The sequence below is a fragment of the Passer montanus genome, unplaced genomic scaffold (genome assembly GCF_014805655.1).
Source record: "Passer montanus isolate IOZ18808 unplaced genomic scaffold, ASM1480565v1 scaffold76, whole genome shotgun sequence".
Lineage (NCBI taxonomy): Eukaryota > Metazoa > Chordata > Aves > Passeriformes > Passeridae > Passer > Passer montanus.
Genome location: NW_024372813.1, coordinates 3,474,057 through 3,499,579, shown reverse-complemented (window position 1 = coordinate 3,499,579; position 25,523 = coordinate 3,474,057). Strand labels below are relative to the sequence as shown.

The 25,523-nt window shown below is 60.3% G+C and overlaps 2 protein-coding genes across 8 annotated transcripts in view; both read left to right on the top strand.

Moving 5' to 3' along the window:
- Window positions 1-169: 169 nt before the first annotated feature.
- On the top strand, window positions 170-12,289 carry SHROOM4 (shroom family member 4). 3 transcript variants are annotated; one of them, XM_039731151.1, is made up of 10 exons: window positions 170-361; window positions 3,689-3,840; window positions 4,964-5,095; window positions 5,606-7,559; window positions 7,757-7,818; window positions 8,215-8,814; window positions 9,062-9,484; window positions 9,568-9,754; window positions 10,315-10,587; window positions 10,669-12,289. In XM_039731151.1, exons 1-10 carry the CDS (start codon window positions 236-238, stop codon window positions 10,936-10,938), a joined length of 4,179 nt encoding a protein of 1,392 aa, XP_039587085.1. In that variant the 5' UTR covers window positions 170-235; the 3' UTR covers window positions 10,939-12,289. The 3 variants fall into 3 exon arrangements, with proteins under 3 accessions (XP_039587085.1, XP_039587086.1, XP_039587088.1); XM_039731152.1 differs by lacking the exon at window positions 170-361 and adding an exon at window positions 450-944; XM_039731154.1 differs by lacking the exons at window positions 170-361; window positions 3,689-3,840 and having other exon boundaries at window positions 4,968-5,095; window positions 5,697-7,559.
- Window positions 12,290-16,163: 3,874 nt separating this feature from the next.
- Window positions 16,164-25,523, top strand: part of DGKK (diacylglycerol kinase kappa) — a 20,797-nt gene continuing 11,437 nt past the window's right edge. For 2 of the 5 annotated variants that reach the window (XM_039731280.1, XM_039731277.1), the window contains exons 1-2: window positions 16,164-16,316; window positions 17,271-17,515. In XM_039731280.1, the coding sequence (XP_039587214.1) occupies window positions 17,318-17,515 (198 nt within the window). In that variant the 5' untranslated portion in view covers window positions 16,164-16,316; window positions 17,271-17,317. The other 3 variants (XM_039731279.1, XM_039731278.1, XM_039731281.1) reach the window with 3 other exon arrangements.

The window sequence follows — 25,523 nt, the reverse complement described above, 5'->3', positions numbered from 1 at the left end:
AGTAGAAAGGTGCTGTGCTGTGCTATTGTGTGCACAGCCATGCCATGAGCTGTGCTGAGCCGTGCCGAACCGGCCGCCGCCGTCCCCCCGCGCCTCATTGGCGGCGGCGGAGCAGTCCCGGTGCGGAGCGGCCCCGCCCCGCACTCGCCCCGCGCCGCTCAGCCCGGGCAGGCGGGGGTGTCATTTCCTCCACAGCTCGGGGCTGGGCCGGGATGGGGCTGTAGCTGTAGCCGCCATGGAGCGGGCCGAGGGCCGGCCCGGCGCCCCCCAGTACGTACATGTGCAGCTGCAGGGGGGCGCGCCCTGGGGCTTCACGCTGCGCGGCGGGCTAGAGCACGGCGAGCCCCTTATCGTCTCCAAGGTAGGAGTCGCCGGCAGAGTCCCGCGTGGGCTCCGCGACATGCCCCCGCGAGGGGCCTCCCGCCCGTGGCGGGGCGCGGGAAGATGGCAGGTCACCCGGGGCGCGGCGGCGTCGGGGGTGCGTGAGCCCCGGCCGCGAGGTCTCGTGTCCTGGCGCGGCGGGTCGGGGACGGCCACTCGCACGTACGATCTCCGCGGCCCTCCACTTGGAGTCGCCGTGAAGAGTGAGAGCGAGAGGGGCGGAGGGACAGCCCGGGCCCGGCGGCAGGAAGAAATTCCTCTGGCACATCCGTTGGGCTGGCGTCGGGAGCGGCCCCACATTCCCCCTCACGTCTTTCCCGGTCCCGTCCCGCGGGCTGTAGCCGGGGGTGCTCAGCCCCCTGTCTGCCCATCCGTCGGTGCCGCGCCTACGGGCGTTCCGGGCACCGGACTCCGCGGGGACGTGTAGGGCCACGGTGGTGGAACCAGAGTCCGTCCCGTCATGCCCCGCCACCCCTGGAACGCGGGGGCAGGACCGTGCCCGGGACGGGGTTGGCGCCGGGGTGCGATGCCGAGCGGAGCCCGGCCGGAGCCGGGAGCAAATGGTGAGGGTGACCGCTGCGGCCCCGACGTCTCACCACACAGAGGGTCACCGATTCCCGCGGCCCCCGCCAGCGCATCGCTCCGCGGGGAGACTCGCCAGGAGACCCGCAAGGAGCAGGGCAGCGACCAGGGGAGCTCCAATAGCCACCCCTCCAGGGAGCTCGGACGGGGCCCTGTCGCCGGACGATTTGGCCGCCTGCCCGCCCGGTGTCGCCGTCCTGCTGAGCCGGGGTGCGGCGGGCCGGGCTGACGGCCCCGGGGCTGCTCCCTGCCTCGAGCCGGGCCGACTGCACCCCCGGGCCGTTCCACGCCCTCGGCGGGACGCGGCCAGCGCGGTCTGGCTGGGGGAGCTGGAAAAGTGGCTCCAGTCCCAGCCCTGCGCCCTGAGGTGGCACCGCCGGCGGGTGGGGAGCTGGGCGCCGAGGGAGTAAGTGCCCGCGTCCCCCCTCGCTGCTGGCCTTCGGGGTGGTGGGTCCCCGTGGGTCCGCCGGTTGCCGGAGGAGGAGATGTTCCTCACCACTTTTGAGAAGGGGATTGGCTTGCGGGCTGCGGGGTGTCGGCCCTCGCGCTCCCACGGACACGCCACCACCGCGTGTGCTCGGCAGACAAAAGGGGCTTGTTCCAGCGCCTTGTGCATTCAGGGGAGGGTCCCCCGGGGTCACCGCTGCGGCCGGCCGAGGTGTGTGCGGAGAGGGGGCGGCCCTCGCCTGTGGCGCGGGGGGCGCGGGCCGGAAAGAGGAAGGGCGTCCCCGTACTCGGTGGCGGAGTTTAGCCTCTGAGCCCACTCCGGGCAGGATCCCTTTCTGTGGCAGAGTCCCACGGCAGTGGTCACACGCGATCTTAAGCCTTCCATGGGGCTGCAAATGCCCTCCCCTCCGGCACAGGCTTCCCTGGGCACGTCAGCGGCAAGGATGGAGACTGGTGTGGCGCAGGGTGAGCACTGCTCTGGCACTGTTCTGGTTGTGATTCTTAAGACAAGTTTCTTCTGAGACAGGCAGACATTCCCGTGAGCCATCTGGTGCCCACCATTAGGGCCCAGAGTGAACTTCAGGGATGGTGTTTGGGAAGCGTCCTGGGCTGGCTCAGCCAGACAGTGTGTGTTTGGCTGCCAGTGCTGAGTTCACTGTGGCAAAGGCAGAACAAGGGGCTCTTTGTGCCAAATTTAGGCCCTGGTGAGTGATGCCAGGGCTGAGCCTGTCCATCCTAGTGCATGTGATGGCCCAGACATGGGTGCAGACCTGGTTGTGTCCTGCAGCAAGTGGAGACACCTTTCACCTCTGACTCATCCCCATGGTGGTGGCAGGCAGGAGTGGTGGGCACGTGTCTGGAGAGAGGACTGAGGTGAAGGTGCAGCCTGCCTTGCACGCTCTTCTGGTGCCCAGTTGTGGGCAGCAGCATGGCATGGGGTAAACCCAGGTACTCCACGGATTGCATGGTAGGACTGGGAGCCCTCACAGGCAGTCAGGGTCCCCTGCCAGGAAGGCAGCCCCATGGGTGACGTCTGGGTAGGAGGGCAGCCTGCCTGCACAGGCAGGCACACTGGGCTGTGCCCAGCCTCTGTATGGCATTGTGGTGCTAAGATCCCTGGAGAAATGGGAGAGCTGTTGGTTCTGGGCACAGCTGTGCCAGGCAAAGCCATGGAGCAGTGGTGCACTGAGCAGGAGGCTTGGCTGCCCCTGCCTTTCTCCCTCCTAAGGTGACATTTTGTCCAGGGGTAGTGGAATGCCCCCTGAGCCCTGCCCAGCATTAGGGCTGGAAAGTGGTGCCCAGGGGCACATGCACAGTGACTGACCTGCCAGGAAGCCATGTGTGCTTCCTGGCACTGGAGCCTGGCTGCTGCCCAGACTGGTCCTGCAGGCACTGTGAGCAGAGCTCATTCCCTGGCCAGGCCTGGGAGCAACTGGACAAGGTGAAGAGCCCATGGGCAGGGTGGGTGCAGGAGCCCCAGTATGGGGCCAGGTTAGCTCTGCCCTGCAGGTGGCTGTAGGGTCTTGCCACATCCATGCTGGGCATGGGGCACCCCAGGTCCTGCCTTATGCACCTGCATGCCCTGTGCTACTGCCACCATGCAGAAGCAGCTCCAGTTGCTTGCCAGCCCTGTGGTGTGGACTTGGCAATCCCTGGCCATTGCAGTGGCAGGATGGGCAGAGATCAGTGCTGGCAATGGGCACTGCCTAGCCCAGCTGGTCACTGCTTGTCCCAGGGCTGCCAGGACTGCACCTACCAGCTAGGGCAGAGGGCATGGGCCAGGATCTCATGTGCTGGCAGTATTCCTCTAAGCACAGCAATACAGGGTGCCAGGTTCATTTTGGCCATGGGTGTCAGGGAGGGTAGGCACATGCCAGGGCTCAGCACTTCCCCTACTATTGTCTCCTATGTGCACATAGGGTGGGATGGCATCCTTTGGGCATCAAAATCACCACGGGTACCCAGACAGGCTCAATGTGGGGTTGGAAGCAGTGGCAGGGGGCTGGCGTCCATGCCAGACAAAGGGCCCTTGTGCTGCCTGCAAGGGAATCTGCTGTGATGGGACATTTTTCTTTCTCCCCCCTCCCTGATGCCCTTGCTCAGAAATTCATGTGACCAGAGAAGGGGGAGAGCCTGGCCCCACAGATCCCTCTGTGGTGCCTGGGGCTCAGGCACCTTCTCTGAAGTCTCTTTCTCCTCTGACACGTGGTGGCCATGGAACATCCCCTGGGATATTCTGGGGGCTGTGCCCCCCTTGATGCCCCTCTCTGTCACCCAGGTGGAGGATGGGGGCAAGGCTGCACTGTCCCGCCGGCTGCAGCCAGGTGATGAGCTGGTGAACATCAGTGGGACGCCACTGTACGGATCCCGCCAGGAGGCTCTCATCCTCATCAAGGGCTCCTACCGCACTCTGAAGATGGTTGTTCGCAGGTTGGCAGTGCTGTGGAAGGGACACAGGGAGGGACAGTGGGACTTCAGCTGCCTGGGGGACTGGCAGGAACTTGGAGGGGCCCTTGTCTCCAGCTTGGAGGTGCCCCTTGCTGGGACAGGGTGGGGAGCAGCCCCTTTGCTGCTGTCAGCACTCCCACTAAGTGGGGGTTCCACATCCAGCAGAGCCAGGGCAGTGCATCGGGCTCACCACCCCCTTGCTGGGCGGTATCCTCAAGCGTGGCCGCTCCTCTCCCTTCCTGCCTGCTGCCTGCCTCCTGCCTGCCTGCTTGCCTGGGAAAGGAAGGAGAGACAGGGCTGGGCCTTGCAGTCCCTTCCCCTCCCAGCCCCTCCAACTGCATCTATTCCCTGGCTGCATCCTGACTGACTCCAGCTCCAGCAGCACTCAGGGGCAGGGACGGCGCAAGGGCACTGCCCAAGGGGCAGGGGTCCCACGGGACTGTGCTGGGGCTCAGCATCATCCATGGTGAGTTTGGGGGTTCTGGGAAGTCCCTGTGCTGACCCTGTGCACAGCTTGCTGCTCTCATCCAGTCAGTAAATGTTGTGGCAGCACTTGGCATTTGGGAGGTACAGGAGGTGGTTTCTGACATGTTTGTACAGTGGCATTTGCTGGGGGGGCCGGAGACTCCTATGGATGCTGGGAGGGGTGGGACAGGGACCAGCACAGGACCCTTCCTAGAGACATGATGTGGCTGGTGCTTGCTGCAGATACTGAGGGACAAAAGAACAAGGGGGAAGGTCAGGCTTACAGTGGAGACAGAAGTGGCCCCAGTGTCCCTTGGTGGAGCTAATCCAGTCTCAGCAGAGACACTTGCCCTGCTCAGGTCATTGCCTATGGGCTATGCAGGGGCCATGTCCTCGGTCTCCTGTTAATGCGGCAGCAGGGATGCTGCAGTCTGGGGAGCCCTGGCCAGCTGGGTGAGCGGTGAGATCCCCTTGCCCAGTGCCGGGTGCTTGCAGGACTGGACCGTCCTTGCTGCCATGCCCTTTTGGGCGGGTGCTGGCCTGGGGGGGACAGGAAACCCCGTAGGAAGTGACTTCAGCCCCGGTTCCTTGGCCTGGCTTCCTCCCCATTCTTGTCCTTTCCCGCTGTTGCTCTTGGCAGGAGGAGCGTGCCCGTCTTCCGGCCCCATTCCTGGCACGTGGCCAAACTTGCCGAAAGCCGCCCAGACGTCCCCACCATGCACTGCCCGGCTGATGCCTTCAGCCTCTCCTGGCCTTCGGGGTGTGATGTCAGGTGAGACCCTGGGGGCAGTTATGAGACTGTGCAAAGGGAGAGGGCAGATGGGACACCCTCTTGGGTTGTGGCTGTGGGGCTGGTCACACTACTTTCGGGCATCACTCCTCATGCTGCACTACCCTTTCCCCTGGCTGTTTACTCCCAGCTCCCAGCAGGAAGGGGTGGTGGCTCTGCTGGAGACAGCCAGGAGCTGCATAGTCCCACTGCCCCGGCTGTCAGAGCTGGAGGTCTCAAGTGGCTGGAGTCACACACACCCTGTGTTCCCTGTGCCTGTTCCCCTTGCCAGTGCCAGGGAACCTTGGTGGTGACCCCAATCCAGGGGTGAAGGGCAGGTTGGGGTAGTGCTGCCCTGTGCTCTATTGTCCCAGGGAGGGTGTATGTGGGGGGATGGGCTCCTTGGGATCTCTGTGTGGCTGGATGAGGAGCAGCAGGTGCCTGTAACACTGATGTGGGGCTAGGCAGCAGCAAGCTGTCCCTGCAGTGGAACCCACTGTCCTGGCACTGCAGCACTGACCGGAGCAGCTCCATCGGGAGCATGGAGAGCCTGGACCATCCCAGCCAGGCCTGCTGTGAAGGAGATCCCTCACCCGTTGACCAGGGCATGTACCACAGCAAGCGGGACTCGGCCTACAGCTCCTTCTCTGCCAGCTCCATCGCCTCTGACTGCGCCCTCTCCCTCCGTCCTGAAGAGGCCGTGTCCATTGATTCCAGCCTTCAAGGCCCCTGCAAAGCCCCTGACAGGCGTTACCTGACCACAGGGGCTGAGCCATCTGCCAGCTGGCACCCTGAGGCCTGGCGGGCACCTGTGCCCCCCCAGCCCCCTGTCAGGAGGGACAGCCTGCGAGCAGCCCCAGCTGGCAGAGGGGACAGGTGCCAGGCATCAGTGTCAGTGGACATGCTGCATGCCAAAGGCCGGTGGATCTCTGACACCTTCCTTTGCCAGCGGGATGGGGAGGCAGAAGTAGTGGGCAGGAGGAAACTGGTGCCATACCCCAAAAAGGACTGTCTCTCTGCTGACCAGTATTACATGCTGAGCTCCCACCTGGACCATTGCGCAGCTGAGCCACTCCGGGGGGAGAGCATGGAGCCTGACAACCAGCCATACCTGGATGACAGCATGCACCAAGTGCCTGATGCCACAACAGCAGGTGACAACCCATTGCTGTCCCCTCTCAAGGGCCATGTGTCGCACCGTCACAGTGCTCCCGAGCGACTGCTGGCCTCCCAGTTCCGCTCCCTCCAGCTGGGCACCAACAGCGGGCGAGCCTCGCCAGCCCCCAGTGGGCAGCGCTGGACCTTGTCCCCAATGCGTTCTGAGGGCAGCCGAGGGGGAACCACAGGGGCTGCTCAGGATCCCCCACACTGCCCAGAGCCTTGCTGCCGCCCACTGCCCTGCCGCTGCTGCCCTGAACTGCAGCAAGCCTGCGGGCCGGATGGCCAGGGGGCTAGAGCTAGCCCAGTACTCAGCACTGAGGGGCCAGTGGAGGAGGAGAACCGGGAAGGGGCCCGGCGGGCTGGGGGTCCTCCCCATCGCTCTGCTCAGATGCGCCGCCGCAGCGACCGCTTTGCCACCAGCCTGCGCAACGAGATCCAGCGACGCAAGGCCCAGCTGCAGAAGAGCCGGGGTCCTGGTGCACCTCCACCTGGTGAGGAGCCAGTGGAGGAAACCGAGGAGCCACCGGAGGGCAGTGTACTGGCAGAGCGACACCCTGCCCTGCCTGAGTGTCTCAGCCCCGCACCAAGTGAGGAGAGCAGGAACTCTGGCCCCTCTGCAGACCGTGGTATCCCCACCCCTGACCCAGTGCCAGCCCCTAAAGGGCCCCTGTCCCCTGAGCGGGTGGTGCCAACAGCCAGAGGCCACTGGCGCTGGTCCCCGGGAAACAAGCTGCAGCCGAAACACTCGCCCAGCCACAGTGAACTGGAGGGCTACAGCCAGGGCCCGGCAGCCTGCAGCTCCCCACCACGGGGCAGCGACGAAGCAGTCCTGCTGCCCTTTGCTGACCGCCGCCGGTTCTTTGAGGAGAGCAGCCGACTGGCACCACCCCGGCACAGCAAGCCGCCAGCAGGTGATCCCAGCACCTTCCAGCCCCCTGGCCCTGAGCACCGGGATGTCCGCCACCTCTCTGTGGACCAGCCCTACAGCCCGCCCTCACCCAGCCGCCCTGGCTCTGCTGGCCCCTATGCTGAGTGCTGCCGGGAGCAGCCCCACTGTTACAAGCCGCTGGGGAGGCCAGGGGAGCTGGATTACCTGCGGGGTTTCTCCTACCCCTATGGGGTTCCTCTGCGCCCTGAGCCCTGCCGCTACTGTGGAGGGGACCTGTGCCCACCACCAGTGCCCCGTGGCCACACATGCCGCTGTCACCCTGTGTCCTGGGTGCGCTGCCCTGACTGCTGCTACCCGGCTACCCATCCTGGGCGAGAGGAGAGTGATGCCTGGCCCCCCCGGAGAGCTTTCGTCCCAGTGAGTAATGCCCTGTGGGACTGTGCTGGGGAGCAGCACTGACACTCCCTTGCACCCCTGGACCATGACCCTGGGTTGGGGTATGGGGTGCTTTTCCCCCATTGGCCCTGCAGACTGCCTATAAGTCTTCTGCGCCTGAATGGGATGGGACAGAGGTGCTGGGGGATGGATTTCACATTGCCTTCCCCCTCATACAGGAATTTCCTCAGGATGAGTGGGAACCACCTGCAATAACCAGGAAAGTCAGCCAGTCCATCAGGTGAGCCCATGCCAAGTGCCACAGTGCTGGAGATGTGTGCCACTCAGTGGGGACCTCCATCAGGGGATGTGGGGACTGCCATGATTTTGACTGGGATGTAGAAAGTGCCTCCCATACTTCCTTGGCCATCCTTGGCATGGTGCCCTTTGAGGCAGGAGCGGGGCACACAGGGCAAGGGTGTGTGAGGAGGTGTGCACAGCAAAGGTGGCCCCTCCTTACCCTTCCCCAGAGGTCTGGGGCCATCTCCAGGGAACTGTGCACAGTGGATAGCCTGGGCTTCTCCCACCAGTGTGACTGGATGACTAGCTGGGGTAAATGAGGCAGGGCATGAAATGGGCCTGAACTGCCAGATGGGTGACTGTGTATGGGAGGATGGGTGTCTCCTTCTCTTCCTAGTGAGCTCTCCAGCTACCCACCGGGTTTCCCAAGGCTTGGGCCATTCCGCACCTGCCCTGAGAACACTGAGCCAGAGTGGCCACCCTGCTACCGGGCCACATCCACGCATGACCTCTTGTGGGATAGTGACCGCCTGGCCCACACCCCTGAGAGCCCCCCGGATCCACTGCACCACCCACTAAGGGGCAGAGCCTTCTCTGAGAGTCATCTTAACCTGGAACCTTCCACCCCCTGGGGCTGTGACCAGAAGGACCTTTTCCGTGCCAAGCTGGACCCTCCCAGCATCCCCAAAAAGAAGGGTCCTCCTCCTCCCCGCCCACCTCCGCCCAACTGGGAGAAGTACAGGCAGCGTCGGGCATCCCAGCACCCACCAGATGGTGCTGGGCATGGCTCTGCCTTTTCTGCTGCCCCAATGCCAATCCGCAGCATTGCTGAGGCAGTGAGGGAGCGGTCACAGAGCCTCACCGGGGAGCAGAAAGACCAGTCCTGGGGGCACACTGCTTGCCCCCCTGCTCCATCAGGTGCCTGGCCCCAACCTGAGGCACCCAGATCACTCCGCAGGACTCCTGGGCCTGATGCTGCCAACGCTGAAATTTGCAGGCAAGTGATGCCATGGCATGGGGGTGGGAGCGAGAAAGCAAGCACAGCCGGGACACGTGAGGGGTCTTTTGTGGGTCCTTGTACTCTGTATCAGAGTATCCTAATCCTTAGAGCACCTTGTGGGAGTTTTTTGTGTTGTGGGGTGTCCCTGTCCCTGACCTCTTTCCCTGGCATGGCCATAGCCCTGGGTGTCCCTGTCCCCACGGGTGGGCAGGGGAGCTGACATGCCCTGGGTGGATGTTGACAGGGTGTCAGGAGCCGGGGAGAAGCGGACAAAGATGAAACGATCCGGGGAGATGGGGGAGCAGCCCCAAAGGCTCATCCAGAACCAGGAGCAGGGCCGTGCCAGTCCCCATGGGGTGGGTGAGTGCTCCCTGTCCCTGCATTGTGGCTCTGGCCCTCCCCTGCTGGAGGCACTTAAGCCCAATTCTGGAGCAGTGGAGGGGGCGAGCTGCCAGGGCAGCTGGCCCCAGCCCCGCTGCATGGACTCCGAGGAACGGCTGTGGGACATGGCTGTCAGGGACCATTCCCTGACCAGTGTCCTGGCCCCCTTGGCTTCCCCTGGCACCGCCACTGAGGTGATGGGTGAGCTACTGGTGGCAGGGGAGCGACAGGCCTGGCGGAAGTGTCTGCAGCAGGACTGGCACCTGGAGGCCCTGGCACAGGACAGGTAGGGCTGTCACGGCACTGGGCTCCATACCATGGGCAAGCTGACACCCCCCAATGCTTATCGCTGTATCTCTGTCTCCCCAGGCAAGGTTTTGAGCCCATCTCACTGCCTCCCAGGAGTGCTGCCAGCTCCAGTTCCTTCCCAATGCACTATGGTGTTGCAGTGGGCAAAACTGAGCCACTCAACAAAGTAAAGGCGCTGCCAGAGGTAGTGGAGGGGAGCTCGGAGGATGAGGAGGAGGAGGTGGACCATGAGCTGGTGGAAAAGAAGGTACAAGACACTGCTGGGGACAATTCCCTTTTAGTTCCCCACTGCCCTGGTCAGGTGCTCATGGAGACTGGATTTCTGGATGCTCACAGGGACTGAGGCATCACTGGTTGTTCCTGGGAGCTGGGGACATCACCGGGCACTCATGGGCATGGGGGTAATTGCTGGATGCTTGCGGGTACCAGGAACATTACCATATACTCACACGGGGCTGGGACATTGCCAGATGTCTGCAGGGACCAGGGGCATTGTCAGGTGCTTGCAGGATCTGGGAGTCTCACCAGATGCTAGTGGTGACCAGCGGCATCTCCAGATGCTTGATGTTTGTAGGGGCTGGGATGTTCCCAGATACCTACAGGGACCGGGGGCATGCATTAGGTGCACATGGACTCTGAGACATTGACAGATTCTTGTGGAGACTGGGAATTGCCAGTAGCTCATGGGAACCTGGGCCACCACAAGATTCATGTGTACTGTTGGCCCCAGCACAGTGCCCCTCTGTGCCAGTCCCCTGATCCCGTGGGGAGTGGCTCCAGTTACCCTTGACCCCTTTGCTTTGGCAGCTGCAGCTGATCGAGAGTCTGAGCCGCAAGCTGGTGGTGCTGCAGGAGGCACAACGTGGGCTGCAGGAGGACATTAGTGCCAATGGGGCACTGGGTGAAGATGTGGCTGCTCGTCTGCAAGCCCTCTGCACCCCAGGGGAGTTCGACAAGTACCGCCTCTTCGTGGGTGACCTGGACAAGGTGGTCAACCTCCTGCTCTCCCTCTCGGGTCGCCTGGCCCGGGTGGAAACTGCCCTGAGCAGCCTCGGGCCGCACGCCCCTGCTGAGGACAAGGTGGGCATGGGGGAGGGGACCCTCACCCATGAGGTTTTGGGCTGCGGGATGCCCTGCCAATGACAGCTGTCTTTCCCACAGCTGGCCCTGCGGGAGAAGCAGCGGCTGCTGGTGGCACAGCTGGAGGATGCCAAAGAGCTGAAGGAGCACGTGGGGCGGCGTGAGGAGGCAGTGGGTGCCATGGTGGCACGGTACCTGCCCGCCGAGCACCTCCAGGACTACCAGCACTTCGTCAAGATGAAGTCAGCCCTCATTGCTGAGCAGAGGGAGCTGGAAGAGAAGATCAAGCTGGGCCAGGAACAGCTCAGGTGCCTGCGTGAGAGCCTTGGCCAGGCCTCCAAGAACTGCTAGCTCCCTACCCAGTCTCCCTTCGGGATCCCGGCTGTGATCCCAGATTGCTGCCAAAGAGGATCCACCCCCTTGTGGATTCTCCCTCTGTCTGTTCATCTGTTCAACCCCTGCCTTTTATTTATTTTTCTGATTTACCAAGCAGGGGAGGGGGTTGCCAGTCCAGGTGCTGACAGGGGTTATTGTGCCATAGAGCTGTCATGGGCTCTGGCCACTCAGCAGCCTATGGCCCAGCAAGACCAGATGGATGGATGCTACCACCACTCTCATGGGTCTTTCTGTGCCCATGAGGTCCCTCCAACTTGTTCTTGACACCAGCGCCTGTATCTGGTACTGCACCACATGCCTTAAACATCCCCCAGCTACTATTCGTGCAACACCTGAAAGGGTTAAACCGTGCTCACCCACTGTCATGCCTGTTTGCCCAGCTCTGCCCATCTGTCGGAGGGAGCTGAAGGAATTTCAGCCCCAGCATCCTCTTCCTCTTCATTGTGTCAGAAACAATGGCCCCAGCCAGCGGGTTCTTAACCCACTCCTTGCTGGCTGAGGGACCACAGGGGGCTGAGGTGAGTGCCAGTAGGTGCTGTGTACCTGTGTCTTGGGATGGTACCCTGCCAGGGCATGGGATGCTGGGACAAATACATTGAGGCCTGCGCTACTCTCTGTCACCAATGCTGTGGGAATGGAAACAACCCAGCCTCACCCAGCCCTCACTTGTAGCTTCTAGCTCAACACCAGGAGCAATTAATAGAGGAAAAACCACATTAAGGATAAAACAGGATACCTGTCCCCCTCTCCTGCAACAGCCACAAATAGCACTTAGGTATCACCCCCGCCACTGTCCACGTGTCTCCATGGCATGAGAATGTGCCTTCATACTGGCTTTGCACAGGGGTTTAATGCAACCAGCAGGAGCTTGAGGCAGGGGCGGGTAAATATTTTGGGAAGGCGGGTGGGCTGCAGCGCTTTGGTGTGGCCCCATAGCTGGACAACCCAGCCCACAGTTCAGGCAGGATCCATGCCTGCATGTGAACTCCGGCAGCAGCCCTGCTGTGTTGCTACCCCTGCACTGGACTACCCTTTAGCCTGTTAAACACTACACACCTGCCGGGCTGTACTGTGGGATGGTGCCTGGCAGGAGTGGGGTCCTCAACATCCCCTCCATCTCAGCCACCCCCAGGATCATTGCTAGGACCAAAGACTGCACCCACTGGGGGCCATGGTGCTCTCATGGTGGGATTCAGCAGCCCTGCAGAGGGCCCTGTGCTGGAGGAGCTGCCAGCGCCTGCCTGTTGCTGCATGCCATTGTATCTCTTAACAGTAAAGCAGCAGCAGGAGCTGCACTTCTGTGCAAGCTGTCTCTTGCATGGTTTGTCCATATGCCCCAATAAGTGGCACCGGAGCAGGGAGGGGGGTAATTGCTCCAGCTGGGGTGAACCAAGGCTTAGCAAGCTCTTGGGAGTTGAATGTCCCCATGGCACAGGGGGCACCTGAAGTGCAGCTGTGGGCAGGTTCTGCTCCCAGTTCTCCTAGGCTGAGTTGGGGCACGGGTCAGTGCCTGGACCCTTCCGCCGGGATGTATGTGGGAGTCACAGCACTTGGGTAGTGGATACAGTGTTTTCCCTGGCAATCTGTCAGGGCATAGCTGCCAGAGCTTGTGGGGCAGGGCCGGGGAGGGGGTGGCCGTGCCCAGGCGGATGTCGCTGTGCTGCTGCTGCTGAGGCTGTTGTGGGGTGCCCCGATTCGCCGCGCTACGGCAGGGGGGTGCCCAGTGCCTCGCCGTGAGCACCGGGCACCCCGGGGCGGCGCAGGGCCGCCGGCGGCCGCTGGGCGGCGCCAGTGCTCGGACGGAGCACGCGCGGGCAGGTGGGGCCGGGAGCGCAGGTGCGCGCGGGCACGCGCGCGGGGGCGCTCAGCGCGAGCCGCGCGCTCGAGCACCTGGGCACGGCGGGAGCGGGAGCGTGCGCTGCACACGTGCACGCGCACCGGAGAGCGTCGGCGCGCGGCCGGAAAGCTGCGGGGTGCGAGCAAACGGCCGTGCGGGGCATACAGGCGTGTGCACGTCAGCGCACACAAGCGAACGTGTACCCGCAGATGGATGTGTGCACATAGACGTGAGCACACACAGCTGAACTCTTACACAGGTGAATGCATGCACACACCTCTGAGCACGCATGTTCACATAGTTGAACACATGCCATATGTGTGAGTGCGTGTGTAGAGGGCACAGCTCCATGCTGCTGCTCACAAGTGCTAGTGGCAAATGACTGCACGGGCAGGTGAACACACACACACGGGGGAACTTGTCCATGTCTGATGTGCACATGTGAATGCATGCACGTGTGTAAGTGTGAGTTCATAGGGCTACTTGTGCAAGCCCTTGCATATGGATAACTGCAGGCACAGGGAAACCGTGCCCCATGACCCATTCAAAACCCCATTGCCCCTCCATGCAGCTCCAGCTGCTGCCAGGTAGGACTGTCGGCCCACGGCATGGCCGGGTTGCTGGGTATAGGGACCCTCAGTGCTGGACGTGGCCATGGCATGGGGTGGGGTGTCCTCGGGATACCTTTGTGAGAGTCCAGAGCTCAAACAGAACCCACAAAGGTGGGGTAGCCCCTGGCCCCGGTTCCTGTCTCCCCATCATGATGATCTCTCCATTTTACAGATCCCAGATCTGTCCTACAATATCCCATACACCTGAGCTGGGGAAGGATGAGGACATGGCAGGTAGTGATGCTTTAATGAGAGACCCCTGCCACATGTGGGAGATGGGGAATCCTGGGCATAAAAGTCCAAACCCCATAGTAGGCCCCCCTCACTCCTACAGTCCATTACAGCCCAAAAAGGAAAGCCATGTGACATAAATGGAGCAGGAGATCTTTCTCCTTTTTAATGCTTTTATTAAAAAGAATCAGCTCAAGTGGGGAGAAACCGACGGGCCGTGCCCACGCTGCCGCTGCTCCCAGGAGTGGCACGGAGAAGGAGGGTGATGCAGCTGTGTCTGCTGGTCTGCAGCCAGAGTTGGGGCTTCCGTCCTCATGGGAGATTAGGAGATTCTGCTTTTTTTGGGCTAACGTTTCAGGTCCTCTCTCTAGTTAACATCTTTTTAGGTTAGGGTGAGAAGTAAAAAGGATCTTAGCAGATACTGGACTAAGTTCCTCACCTTTAGACATCACTTAGGTCTTTCAATTCTATGTTGGCTCGTTGTTTTTAGGGTTTTTTTCCTGGCAAATTGCAAAATCTGGTGAAATGCATTCTCATCTGCATACCAGCTCTGATGTCACACCCTTCCCCTGCTACCTGCAGGGTCCTCCCTGCAGGTCACTCCCTGGCAATCAGCCAGGCTGATCACCAACCGGTAATTGAAGAAGAACTCTCAACAATAGGTGACTGCAACGTGAAGCTAACCTTCAATTCAACAGCAACTGGTTCAACTTGTTTTAACTCTGCAACTTTAAAAAAAAATAGATAACTTTTTACTCATAACACATGCATTGGGAAGGGACAAGAGAGCCCTTCCTGTCCCTGTCCTTGGGCAGAATGGCCCAGCAGGAAGGAAGGGATATGGGGCTCTGCCAGCATGGAGAGCCCAGAGCAGCAGTGGGTGAGAGATGAGGGCAGGGGCCCATGGGACACTGTGGGATGGAACGTGAGGCTGGACTCTCTTTCTCTAGATGTTTGGCGACACACCCCCCTGTGTGCATGCATGTGTGTATGCTTCAACACATGCTCCGGGGCATGTTCTATGCAATCACACCTCTGTGGGGTTATCTGCATGCATGCACACCACAGAATCACAGAAAGGTTTGGGGTGGGAGGGACCGCTGAAGGACATTCTGTCCAACCCTCCCTGCCATGGGCAGGGCTAGGGTCAGGGTGAGGGTTAGGGCTGCGATTAGGGCAGGGACATCTTCCAGGGATGCCGTGTTGCTCCAAGCCCTATCCACCCTGGTACTGAACACTTCTAGAGACAAGCCAGCCACAGCTTCTCTGTGCAACCTGTGCCAGTGCCTCACCACCCCCATGAAAAAGGATTTCCTCTTTCTGTGTAATCCGAGCGCACCATAAGTCACTTTAACACTGATGTCCCTTGTCCTGTCTGTCTGTGTCCTGTGGAAAAACTCCTTTTGGAACCCCCTTGATATATTGAAATGCTACTTTGAGGTCTTCCTGGAGCCTTGTCTTCTACAGGCTGAACAACCCCACATCTCACAGCCTGTTTCCACAGTAGATAGTTTTCAGCCCCCAGAGCATCTCTGTGGTGTCCGCTTGACCCACTCTAACAGCAGCACATCCTCCTTGTGCTGGAGACCCCAGATCTGGAGCCAGCACTCTTGGGCATCTCACCAGAGGACAGCAGAGCAGATGGGGAGAAGCTCCCTCCTTCATCCTGTTGCCCACCCTTCTGGAGATGCACTCAGGACATGGGTGGCTCTCTGGGCTGCCAGCACGTTTGTGTGCATGTGGAAGTGTGTGTGCAACTAAGTGTGTGGCAGCATTTGTGTATGTGCTTGGCCATGCCTCCATGTAACACCACATGCCCGTATGGTTGTATGGCAATGGTGCACATGCTCACCTGTGCATGGGGTGTGCATGTGGGTATGTGCACAAAAATGTGTGTGGCCACGGTGTGAATGCTCACCTGTGCCAGCCACATGCCCGCCCTTGTCCATGTGGGGAATGTACAAATATGTGCACAGTGGCAGTGCATGTGCTCACCCATGCCCACACGCATGTATGTGCATGCAGAGGGTGCATGTGCTTTCCCATGCTTGGGGTGTGCAGGCATGTGTGGCCTGTGACTGCTTGTGCATATACCTGTGTGGACCGTACACACACATGTGCGGCTGTGATGCCTATGCATGTGCTGGCCACGTGGGTGGTGCATACACAGGTGCACTGCAGTGGTGCATGTGCTCTCCCATGCCCATGCATGTACCCGTGTGAGGGGAGCATCCGTTTGTGCACGCTGGAAGCCGTGCCTGCCCGTGCACGTGTGAGCCTGTGCACACGTATGTGCGCGGCGGCGGTGTGTGCGTGAGCACACCCACACCGGGTGTGCCCGCCGTGCCTGCGTGGGCGGGCAGTGCCCACGAGCGTGCACGTGCTCTCCCGTGCCCGCGCGGGTGCCGCACGCGGATGCGCGCGGGGGCGCGCGGGTGCCCGCTGTGCCCGCATGCTCGGGGCCGTGCGTGGGCCGCCCGCGCCGCGCAGCAGCGCCCGCCGTGCCGAGCAGGCCGGGGCTTGCGGCAGGGGCAGGGCCGGGGCCGCTTGCGGAGGCACGTCCTGGCGGGGCCGGGGGAACCTGCGGACGGCGGGCCGGGGCCGGAGAAGGAGCGACCTTGCACCGGCGGCGGCGGCGGCTCGGGTCGCGCAAGGTGTGTGCGGGGCGGGGGGCGCTCCGCCTTCTCCCTCCTGGGCGTGCTGCGGGATGCTCGGCGGGGATCCGGCACCCGGCAGCCCTGGGGCTGGAGGAGGCAATGCACCCGGAGCGGGGGGGAGCGCGGGCCGCAGCGCTGCCCTCACTCCCTCCCTCTCCTCTCCCCGCGACGCTTGTTGCTGCGCCGAGAGACGGCACCGCGGTTGCGGGGAAGGGGGAGGGCGCGGCGGAGCCAGCCCGTGGTAGGTGCGTGGGGCCCGGCACGGCGCCGTGGGGTGCCCCCCGCCACCCCCGGCCCGGCCACGGCAGCCCTGCTGCCGTCCAGGCTCGCTTGTCGAGGTAGGTGCCCCCTCAGTCCCTCCTCAGCCCTCGGGGCCGGCAGGGATGCCATAGGGACATGGCCTCCCCCGCATGCGGGAACCCCGCGCTCCCCCGTCCATCCCAGCCCACCCGCAGTCACCTGCTCGGGGCTCGCGACCCATGGGCGCGGGAGGTTCACCCATCCCTTCCCAGTTGCCGGAGCCAGATGGATGGCGGGGTCCAAGTGCTGCATTTCATGGAGATCCCCGCACTGTCCCCGGCCACGCAGGGCAGCCCAGCACCTCGGGGGTGGGCAACAAGGAGAAATAGCACAGGCTGCGGGAATGGCTTCCACCCCTTTATGCACCAATGTACCAATGCCTGAGCATGGGGGCAACCACGGTGTCCTGTGCCCAAGTCAGGGACAATGTTGGGATGCCAGGTAGGAATAGTTGGGATGCTGAAAAAAAGGCAAGGAAGGAAAACTTTGCCTGCAAGGATGCCACCCTGAGTGTCATTTCTGGGCAAGGATGCGCCATCTCCCTTGATTTCCAGGGCTGCACCTCCCAGCTAGCAGAGCCTTCCAGGATGGGAAGCCATGCATGCCTCTTCAGGGCTTTTCCTCCATTCCTGTGTGTCCTTGTCATCTCAGGGCTGTCATCGGGGGCTGCAGAGCTCTGAGCCAAGCCAGGTCGGAAGATGGCCGAGAAGCTGGTGCCTGGGGACCTGTTCTCGAGGAAAACTCGGGAATCAGTGTCATCCCTGGACCTGGACAAGCTGGCACCCATTTCACCTGAGGTTGGTGGTGAGGAGTCGTCCGACAGCGAGGGCGAGCAGGAGGACAGTTCTCACAAGCTCATCCGGAAGGTTTCCACCTCGGGGCAGATGAGAAGCAAGGTCAGGGGTGGGTGATGCCTGCGGTGTGTGAGGGGCTGGCTGGGTGTGGGGTCACTGCTGAGGATGAGGCAGGGGAGTTTACCAGGGTGTAAATCAGTACCAGGGTCTTGCTGCTGGCAGACTTGACCCAGCCACAGCTGGGAGAGTTCTGGCCCCCTGTGTCCTGTGAGAGGGCACATAGAAACATGCAAACCCCACAGTGGTAGTGTCAGCATTGGTCCCATAGGGCTGTGAAGCACGGATTTTATCCCACTATTCAGGAACAGGGTCTCTCCCATACTCAGAGAGCCCCTATCACATTGCCTTCCTGCTACATTTATATCCCCTGGGTTCCCCTTACTTGTCCCTGGAAGAAGAGGACTCTTTTTGGGATGCTCCATAGATGCTCTGGGGCTGAGATTTAGGGTCATGACAGTTCTGTAGGCTCCTCGGATCCCACACCCTGCAGCAGGTATTGTGTGTGCAGGGCTTGGTGGGTGGCAAAATGGAACCTGCATCTTTCCTAGTGCCCCAGATCAATTTGGCTGTGCCAGCTCCCCTGCAGGCCCCATTCCCACAGATCTAGTCCCCAGTGGTGGCTTGCTGGACAGATGGGAGCACCTGTGAGGTCAGACATGACACTCATACTTCCCAGCCACTAGCATGACAGCAGCTGGAGTGTGTGTGTGTGTGTGTGTGTGTGTGTGCACGCGCGGGCGCGTGTGTGTATCACAGTTTGCTCAGAAAAAGCTACAAAATATGGGGTGTGGTGTCTTTAGCCAAACAGGAGTGTGTGGTCAGAGGTCCCAGGTCAGGACAGTGTCCCAGGTGAGGACAGTGAAATGCAATTCAGGCAGAAATAACCTCAGCCAAATGGCCAGGTGGGATGTGGGGAGAAAAGGAGGTTTGGGGGGGGGGACATTCTGGGGAGGGAGGATGCAGACACAGTGCTGGGAGAATGCTTTGGATGACATGCTGGTCCTTTGCATCCACCTTTCAGCTGCGGGAAGGAGGTGGTGGAATGAGTCAAGGCAGTGCCTGCAGTGTTGAGCGGCACACAGGGGCTGCTAGAAATCCCCCTGCAGCCAGCTTCCGGTGCCAGCCTCTCCTCAGTGGGGATTTGGTGGCTGTGCTGCTCCAGGGAGAGGGGAGAGTTCTGAAAACACAGCATAGGAATGTAGTTGTGGAGAAGGGGGCTATAACTGCACTCTAGTGTTGGGTGCTGAGGGCATGAGGAAGGGGAATGAAGCAGTGTGGGTCTGGTGGCAGCTGTGGGGATGCTTGGGGCTGGGGCAGGCTCCCCTCCTGCTGGCCCTCTCTTGGCTGTTGGGCCAAGCCTGGTGCACTGGCGTGAGGTGGGGCAGATGATACCTTTTCAAGGGTATGGAAATTGCATGCTCTCAACCTAGCACTGTGGGGTTTTTCCACTTGGCAGATGAGACTTCTGGGGCATGGGGCATTGAGGGGGCTCTTACTGAGTCCCTCCGGCTGCTCAAGGAACATACCTCAATTTTCACTTCTTTGAAGCAGGCTGGCATCAACTATGCCCTCTCCAAGTTGGCTGCCAGGTGGGTCTAGAGGGCTATGCTGGGTGCAGGGTGTTGGGGAGGAGGCATGGTGGGAAGCCAGACCAGTGGGCAGGATCATGGAGATGCTTAGTTCTGTGTATGAGCCCTCAGCACCCTTCTGGAAGGGCAGCAGTAGCCACTAGAGTTTGCCATGCAGCACTTGCCGTGCTGTGGGGCACAGGGACATCACAGGCAGCCATCAGTGCTAGGAAGTCTGAGGGGAAGGGGCAGATGGCTGGGCTATGCCCACGTCCTACAGCAGCAGCACAGGAACACGAGCATGCTCTGAGCCCCAGCCCCATCACCAAAACTCCCAACACCACCAGCAGGTTCTGGCCTTGCTGCTGACATGGGGAAAGGCTGTCTCCCTGCCTGCTGTGGTTGCTGCCCACATCCTGCTTGGCATCAGCAATTAGCCATGCAGGAGGTCATGCCAGTGTGCCAAGGGAGGCAGGTGGTGTGATGGATGGGCAGGTGGAAATGACATGTCTGGGTTAACAGCCCATGGAGCTGGGGGAAAGAGTGAGAGCTGGCAGGGCTGGAGCTGGAGAGGCCTGAGAGTGAGCTGTGTATGCCTTCCCTACCACATCTGTGTTTTCAGTGTTGGGGTTCAGTGTTTTTCCTGAGGATGCCTTTGCTCTGGTCCAGATGGGCAGGACTGCACTTGCCAGCCTGGCATCTGGTTGGATGGACTCCTTCCTTCCCTGCAGAGATCAGGATTTTTGGATGACATTGCTGCTGCAACCCAGGTCAGGCTTACAGCCTGACATAGCACATGTGCTGCCTGCCACTCCAGCCACAGGATGTGTGCCATGGCAGGCACCTTCCTGAGTGACACCCCTGTCTGGACATCCTTGGCACCCATGTGGGGCTGAGGTAGGGGGAGGGAATCATTGCCTGCACCCCAGGAGCAGCTACCTAGAGAACACAGCTTATGAGGGAGAGTTCAGTGCCAGGGTGGCACCTCTTGAGACAACAGGTGGTGGGAGTCAGGGCTCACCGTCCTATTTTGGGTCATATATGGTGGGTGGGGTGCTTGAGAGGGTGTATAGGAGCCTGCCAGGTTGGGAGGCTGGGAAAGGTCAGGACCCCCACCCCATCCACACTGATTGGAGAGACCTTGGTCTCTGGTGATGGAAGCAGGCAGCTTCTCCCACTCCAGGCTGTTGTCCAGCCCCTGGGACAGGAATAGGTGAGGATAATTTTGGGATCTGTTGAATCCTCTGATTCCTTCTCCCCAGTCCCAGTGCTTCTGCACTCTGAGTGCTCATGCCCCCACATCCCTTTGTCAAGCCTCCACATCAATCACATACTCCCCACTCCACACCTCCAGGCTGGAACTGTGAACATCCTGTGGGGTGCTTTGTACCAGCGTTGCTGTGGAGGCGGCGAGGTCATTGTGCTCAGTGACAAAAACAACTGCCAGATGCAGGTGTCCCTGCTGGACTGAAAGGCTCCAGTATGGATGGAGTCTTGATGACATTCCCTGCCCTCCCCACCCCAAATGCATCCGGGGGCTGCCAGTTGCCTGTACCAGGGTTTGGGTATGCAAGTGCAGAGTGAGAGGGGGATGTGATGCTGCTTCCCAGCACTGGTCCCCTTAGGGCTGGGCTTGGAGAGAAGGTGAAGGGGAGAGAGGGGCTGGTTCTGGGGCACACCAACGCATTTGAGTTGATGGGGGTGGTGGGTCACATCCTGCCCATGTGGCTGGGGTGTTCATTCCCCAGCACTGCCTCAGCAAGGGCTCTCCCAGCAGCTGCCCCCCAGAGTGGTGGTAGAGAGTGATCCAGCAGTGCTGTTTGGTTCAGTGAGTGACAGGTCCTGGGGTGATTGCACCAGAGCTGAGAGGTAGAGGCATTAAGGGGGACACAGCGGGGTGCATGCCAGGGATCCAGGGTTGCCCGTGGCATGGGCACAATGTGCATGGCCATGGTGGGCAGGGGTAACCATGGCTTGTCTGCTGTTTGGAAAGAGGAATTGTGTTCCCAAATTCCTGATCTTGAGATACATCACAGTTGTTTGGTGGGGCTGAGGGACCCACCAGAATCCTCCCATGGGGCTCAGGCAGGTCAGTGTGGTTATTGGTACCCTTGTCCTTGCTGCAGATATTGAGCATCCTGCAGGCTCAGGGTGCCCCACGAATGAGGCAAGTTGTACCTGTGCATATTGGGGTGTTAGGCAGCTGTAAGGAGCCTGGCGAGGCAGTGCTGTAGAGCCAGGTTGTGGGGAAGGCTGCCCACTGAGCGATAGATCCTGGCCAAAAGATGAAGAAAGAAGGTAGAGCTGGCTAGAGCCAGACTTGGAAACCTTTCTTCTGCAGCAGGAGGGTGGACCGTGGCTCCTGAGCAGTGTATCCTCTACACTTGACTCTGGTGGGACACTGGAGCATCTCTCATACAGAGAACCTGGGAGGGCTGGTACTGTTCAGCCTGGAGGAGAGACTGTAACCCAGGGGTCCCTGGTTTTTGAAAGTGAGGGTGCAGCAAAGGGGGAACCAGGATCTTCTCGGTGGTGTCTGCCAATGGACAGAGGTGAAAAAATAGGAAACAGCACCTCAACACAAGAAAACACTGTCTGAGACCAGGGAGGCTGGGCTTGCTCTCATTAATCAGGGCTCGCCAAGCTGGTGCCTGGGGTGTGAAGATAGCCCCACTGTCACTAGCCGGATGTTTGTGAGGTTTCTCAAGCACTCTACCCTCTTCATGCTAACTTTTTCAGTTATGTAAATGTCGTTCTTGCCCATCAGCTCTTTCCTGCCCCTGCTGGGCAGAGTGGGAGGGCTGTGCCCACCAGCATTGGGGCACAAGGTGCAGGGGTGAACTAGTAAAGGTTGGGCTGATGTGGGATGCTTGCTAGCACGATGCCTGGGGACCGATGTGGCTGTAGATAGGGAAACATGACCTCATTTCTAAAAAGCAGCTGCTGGATAATGTGCTGTAGGGGGGTTGCCTTTCTTCTGGGGCCTCCTTTCCTCGTTCTTCTCCTCCTGTTCGTTGTCACCGTTCAGTGGTCTTGTGGGCACGATGTGATGGCTTGTCAGAACTGGTGCTGGACTCTCCCACCCAGCACGGGGAAGGGATATTGTGGTTGGTCCTGCAGTGGCAGAAAGCTCCATCCTCTGGGAGCAGCTGAGCCTGTGGGGCCATAGCACCTGTCAGGCACCGAGCCCCCTGACTGCCCAGTCCCGGAAGAGCTCTGCTGTGTCACAAAGCTTGATAAGGTTTCCAACTGACTCCAGCCTGTGGGGTGCCTAGCAGCTGGTGGAAACCCTGCAGCTGGGCTGTTTGAGGTCTGCCAGCTTTGCTCTGCTGTCCTGGTGCCTGCTGGCTCAGCTGGAGGATGACCTCTAATGCAACTGGGCCCTGGCTTGTGCCCAGTGGGCTGCTGCACTTGGAGCAGGAGGGTGGCTGCCTGGAATGATGCTGGTGCAATGCAGGTTGGTGTGTTGACAAGTTATCCTCTTTCTCTTCTCCTCCTACTGGGTGAAGCATCGTGTGGTCACAGGGACAAGTATATCCCTTCAGGAGTGGTATAGGGTGGCCAGCTGTGTGGGCAGATAGTGTGGCTCTCTGTATCTTACGGCATTCCTGGGTAACAACCTTCCTGGCTCTTCTCCAGGTACTCCTTCACTGTCCAAGCTGATCCCAGCAGGAAAACCCTCCTGTCCCAGCTGTGGTCAGACCTGGCTGCACAATGGGCTCTTCCCAGGAATGGTGGTAGCAGAGCTGGGAGAGTGGGGTAGCAGAACAAAGCAGCATCCTGGGTCTCTGCTTTAGGGCTGAAGGAAGGCATTTTGGGTTGTAGCCTGACATGGAAGAATCCCTGGACTGCAGTTCAAGCCTCCTGCTTGTGCCAAGCACACAGGCAGCCTGATGCATGATGGCCTTTGGAAACCAGCCTAGTCCTGGCACAGCATGTGTCTGCCCATCCTCCCAGGGCCATTTTTACCTATGTCCCCACTGCCACTGCCATTTCAGCTGCATCTGACCTGGAGGTGGTAGTATGTCTGCAGATGCTGTATGTTTCATTCTCACCTTTCCCTTCCTGTGCCTCTGGCATCCCCCCAGTGCTGGTGCTGAGTCCTCTGGGCTGGAGAGAGCAGGGAGGGACCTCGGGATGGGGCAGCGGACTGCTGGGACAGAGTCCTACAGGGAAGCTGGCCTCTGGCTGATTGCTGGGCAGGTTGTATGTGGCTCTGGGTATGCCACATTGGTTGCTGAGGTGAGACCAGCTCTGGCTTTGCTGAGGCTCCCTGCAGTGCTGCCTGGGGCTTTCCAGAAAGAAAAGCTGTGGCTGGGGTGAGTGGAGGGGCTTGGGTTTGTTTTGGGGTGTGGGTGGCACACTGTGCTTTACAGCTGTGCAGTAATCGGTGCAGAGCTCCCAGCCCAGTGAGCCAGTGCTCCCACTGTCCCCAAAACTCTCCAGGAAGAAGAGGCAGTCCCTGTGCTGCAGGTGCTCAGCTCTAGCTCTTTTGAGCTTTAGGGTACCTAATAGCCACTTACTATACAATTGTGGTGACCCTGGTGCTCTGGACAGGGCTTTGGGGAGCCAGCACAGCAGGGGTGATGCCACCCTGGCATGGCCTGTCTGCCCTTGCCATCGTCACCCCTTTTCTGTTTGCAAAGAGGAAACACTGGGTGCACCCAGCAATGCTGCTGCAGCGTGGCTTCCCACTGTGTGGCTGGGCTTGCTGCTGGCCTTAGCCATCAGGTGACTCTCAGGTGTCCTCCTGTTGTTCATTCCAAAAGCAGGGGTCTAAAACCATGGAGCCACTTGGGAGCTGCTCCCTGCCCCAACAGTGGAGCAGGTGCTCCTGGCTGAGACCCCGTGGTCAAAAAATGAGGTAGATGAGATCCCAAAACAGCTCTCTGGCACCCCAGACTTGTGTGCCTGCCCAGGCAGTGTGGGACAGCTGGACTCCAGGGCTTATTTTGGAAAGGGGACCTGCCTTATTTTCCCCAGGGAGGGGTTTTCTGGCCCCATGCGGGCATCAATGGAACCCGTACCACATGGCATCACACACCAGGGATGATGGAACCTGGATGGGCAGCTGCTTACCTGAGGAGTTGTGCAGCAAAATGCTGCACATGGCGACACACAGGGCTTGGGCTTTGATGCCCAAAGCAGCCCACAAGGGTGGGCATGGGGCGAGGTGCCCCCTGAGCTTCTCTGCTCCAATTTTGCCGCCCCATGTTGGGATGGCTAGGGATTAGTCTGCACTGGTGGAAAACTGAGGCACAGTCCCCCCAGCCATGATATTGGAAGTGTGGTGAAGGTGGGAGAGCTCTCTTGGGTGTTGTGGGGAAGGTGGGAGAGTCTGCCTTTCAGGGCAGCTGCATCCTGTCCCTGGGAGGGCCAGGACTGTGACATCTTGGAGCTGGGTGGTGACTTTTTGCTGCTGTCAGGAGCTGCTGCTGGGGGAGTTTCGGCTCTGACCCTCCTTTGCAGGAGTGGATGCCACCCTCTCAGGCAGCCAGTCCTTGCTATATCCTGCCACCCACGTGGCCCTGGAGCCAGGCAGAGTGCCCTTGCCGAGCTGGCTCTGGCTCCTGCTGAGGTAGCCCTGAGGCGCCATCATGAAGCCACCCCTTCTTCCTTCTCCTTGTCATCCTTTTCTCCTAATGCTCCCCCCCCGCCCTTCACATCGCAGCTCCTAACACCACTCCTCACTGTCACACACCGCCTGTCCTTTGCAACAGCAGCAGTGACTGCAGCAAACACGGGACCTGTGCCTGAGCAGTGCAGCCAAGTGTGGTGGATGTGGTGTTTGGGGCAGGATCCCACCGGGCTATGGCAGGCCCCCGGCTTGTCCCCTCCTGGTGTGGGACAAGGACTGCTAGGATGCATGATTTGTGTGTGGATCTGAGGTCCCAGGTGGACCCCACTGGAAGGATCCCTCTGCGCTCTCACAGCTGAGAGGCCATAGGAAAAGGACATAATGTGCCCCGGGGTGCTGGCACTGGGGACCACTGGGCTGTTTGAACCTGCACCAGCATTCCAAGGCATCATGATGATTGATTGACCGCAGCCAAACTCTGCACCAGTCTTGGATAGTGATAAAGGCTTAAAACATCCCTCTTCTCCCTGGAAGAGAGCAGGGAACAATGTGGTGGGTGCCCCAGGGAGGTTCAAGAGGGTTACACATTTGGACAGTTGAGGCTCAGGGAGCACCCCAGGCAGGGTTTTAGCTTCTTTGTGAAGGATTCTGCTATTGCTGGTGCTTTGGTCATCTGGTTCAGACCTGCGGGGGCAGTAGATTAAGGCTGAGACCTGGGGCTGGTGTGTTTGCAGGCTGATGGGTGCCTGGCTGCCACCTCTTGCAGCACATGGGTGGGCACAGGAGTGCGGAGCCCCAGGGCCGTGCTTCCCTCACTGTGCCCTCAAGCCCAGTGCTAATTTGCCGTTAAATGTGGCTTGTCATCATGTGCCTGGATTGAATACAACCACTGTGGCAGCTAATT

Coding starts and splice junctions, on each gene's coding strand:
- SHROOM4 (XM_039731151.1), top strand. CDS start 236: ATGGAGCGGGCCGAGGGCCGGCCCGGCGCCCCCCAGTACGTACATGTG. Junction 8,815..9,061: donor GCCAACGCTGAAATTTGCAG/GCAAGTGATGCC, acceptor GGATGTTGACAG/GGTGTCAGGAGCCGGGGAGA. Junction 9,485..9,567: donor GAGGCCCTGGCACAGGACAG/GTAGGGCTGTCA, acceptor CTGTCTCCCCAG/GCAAGGTTTTGAGCCCATCT.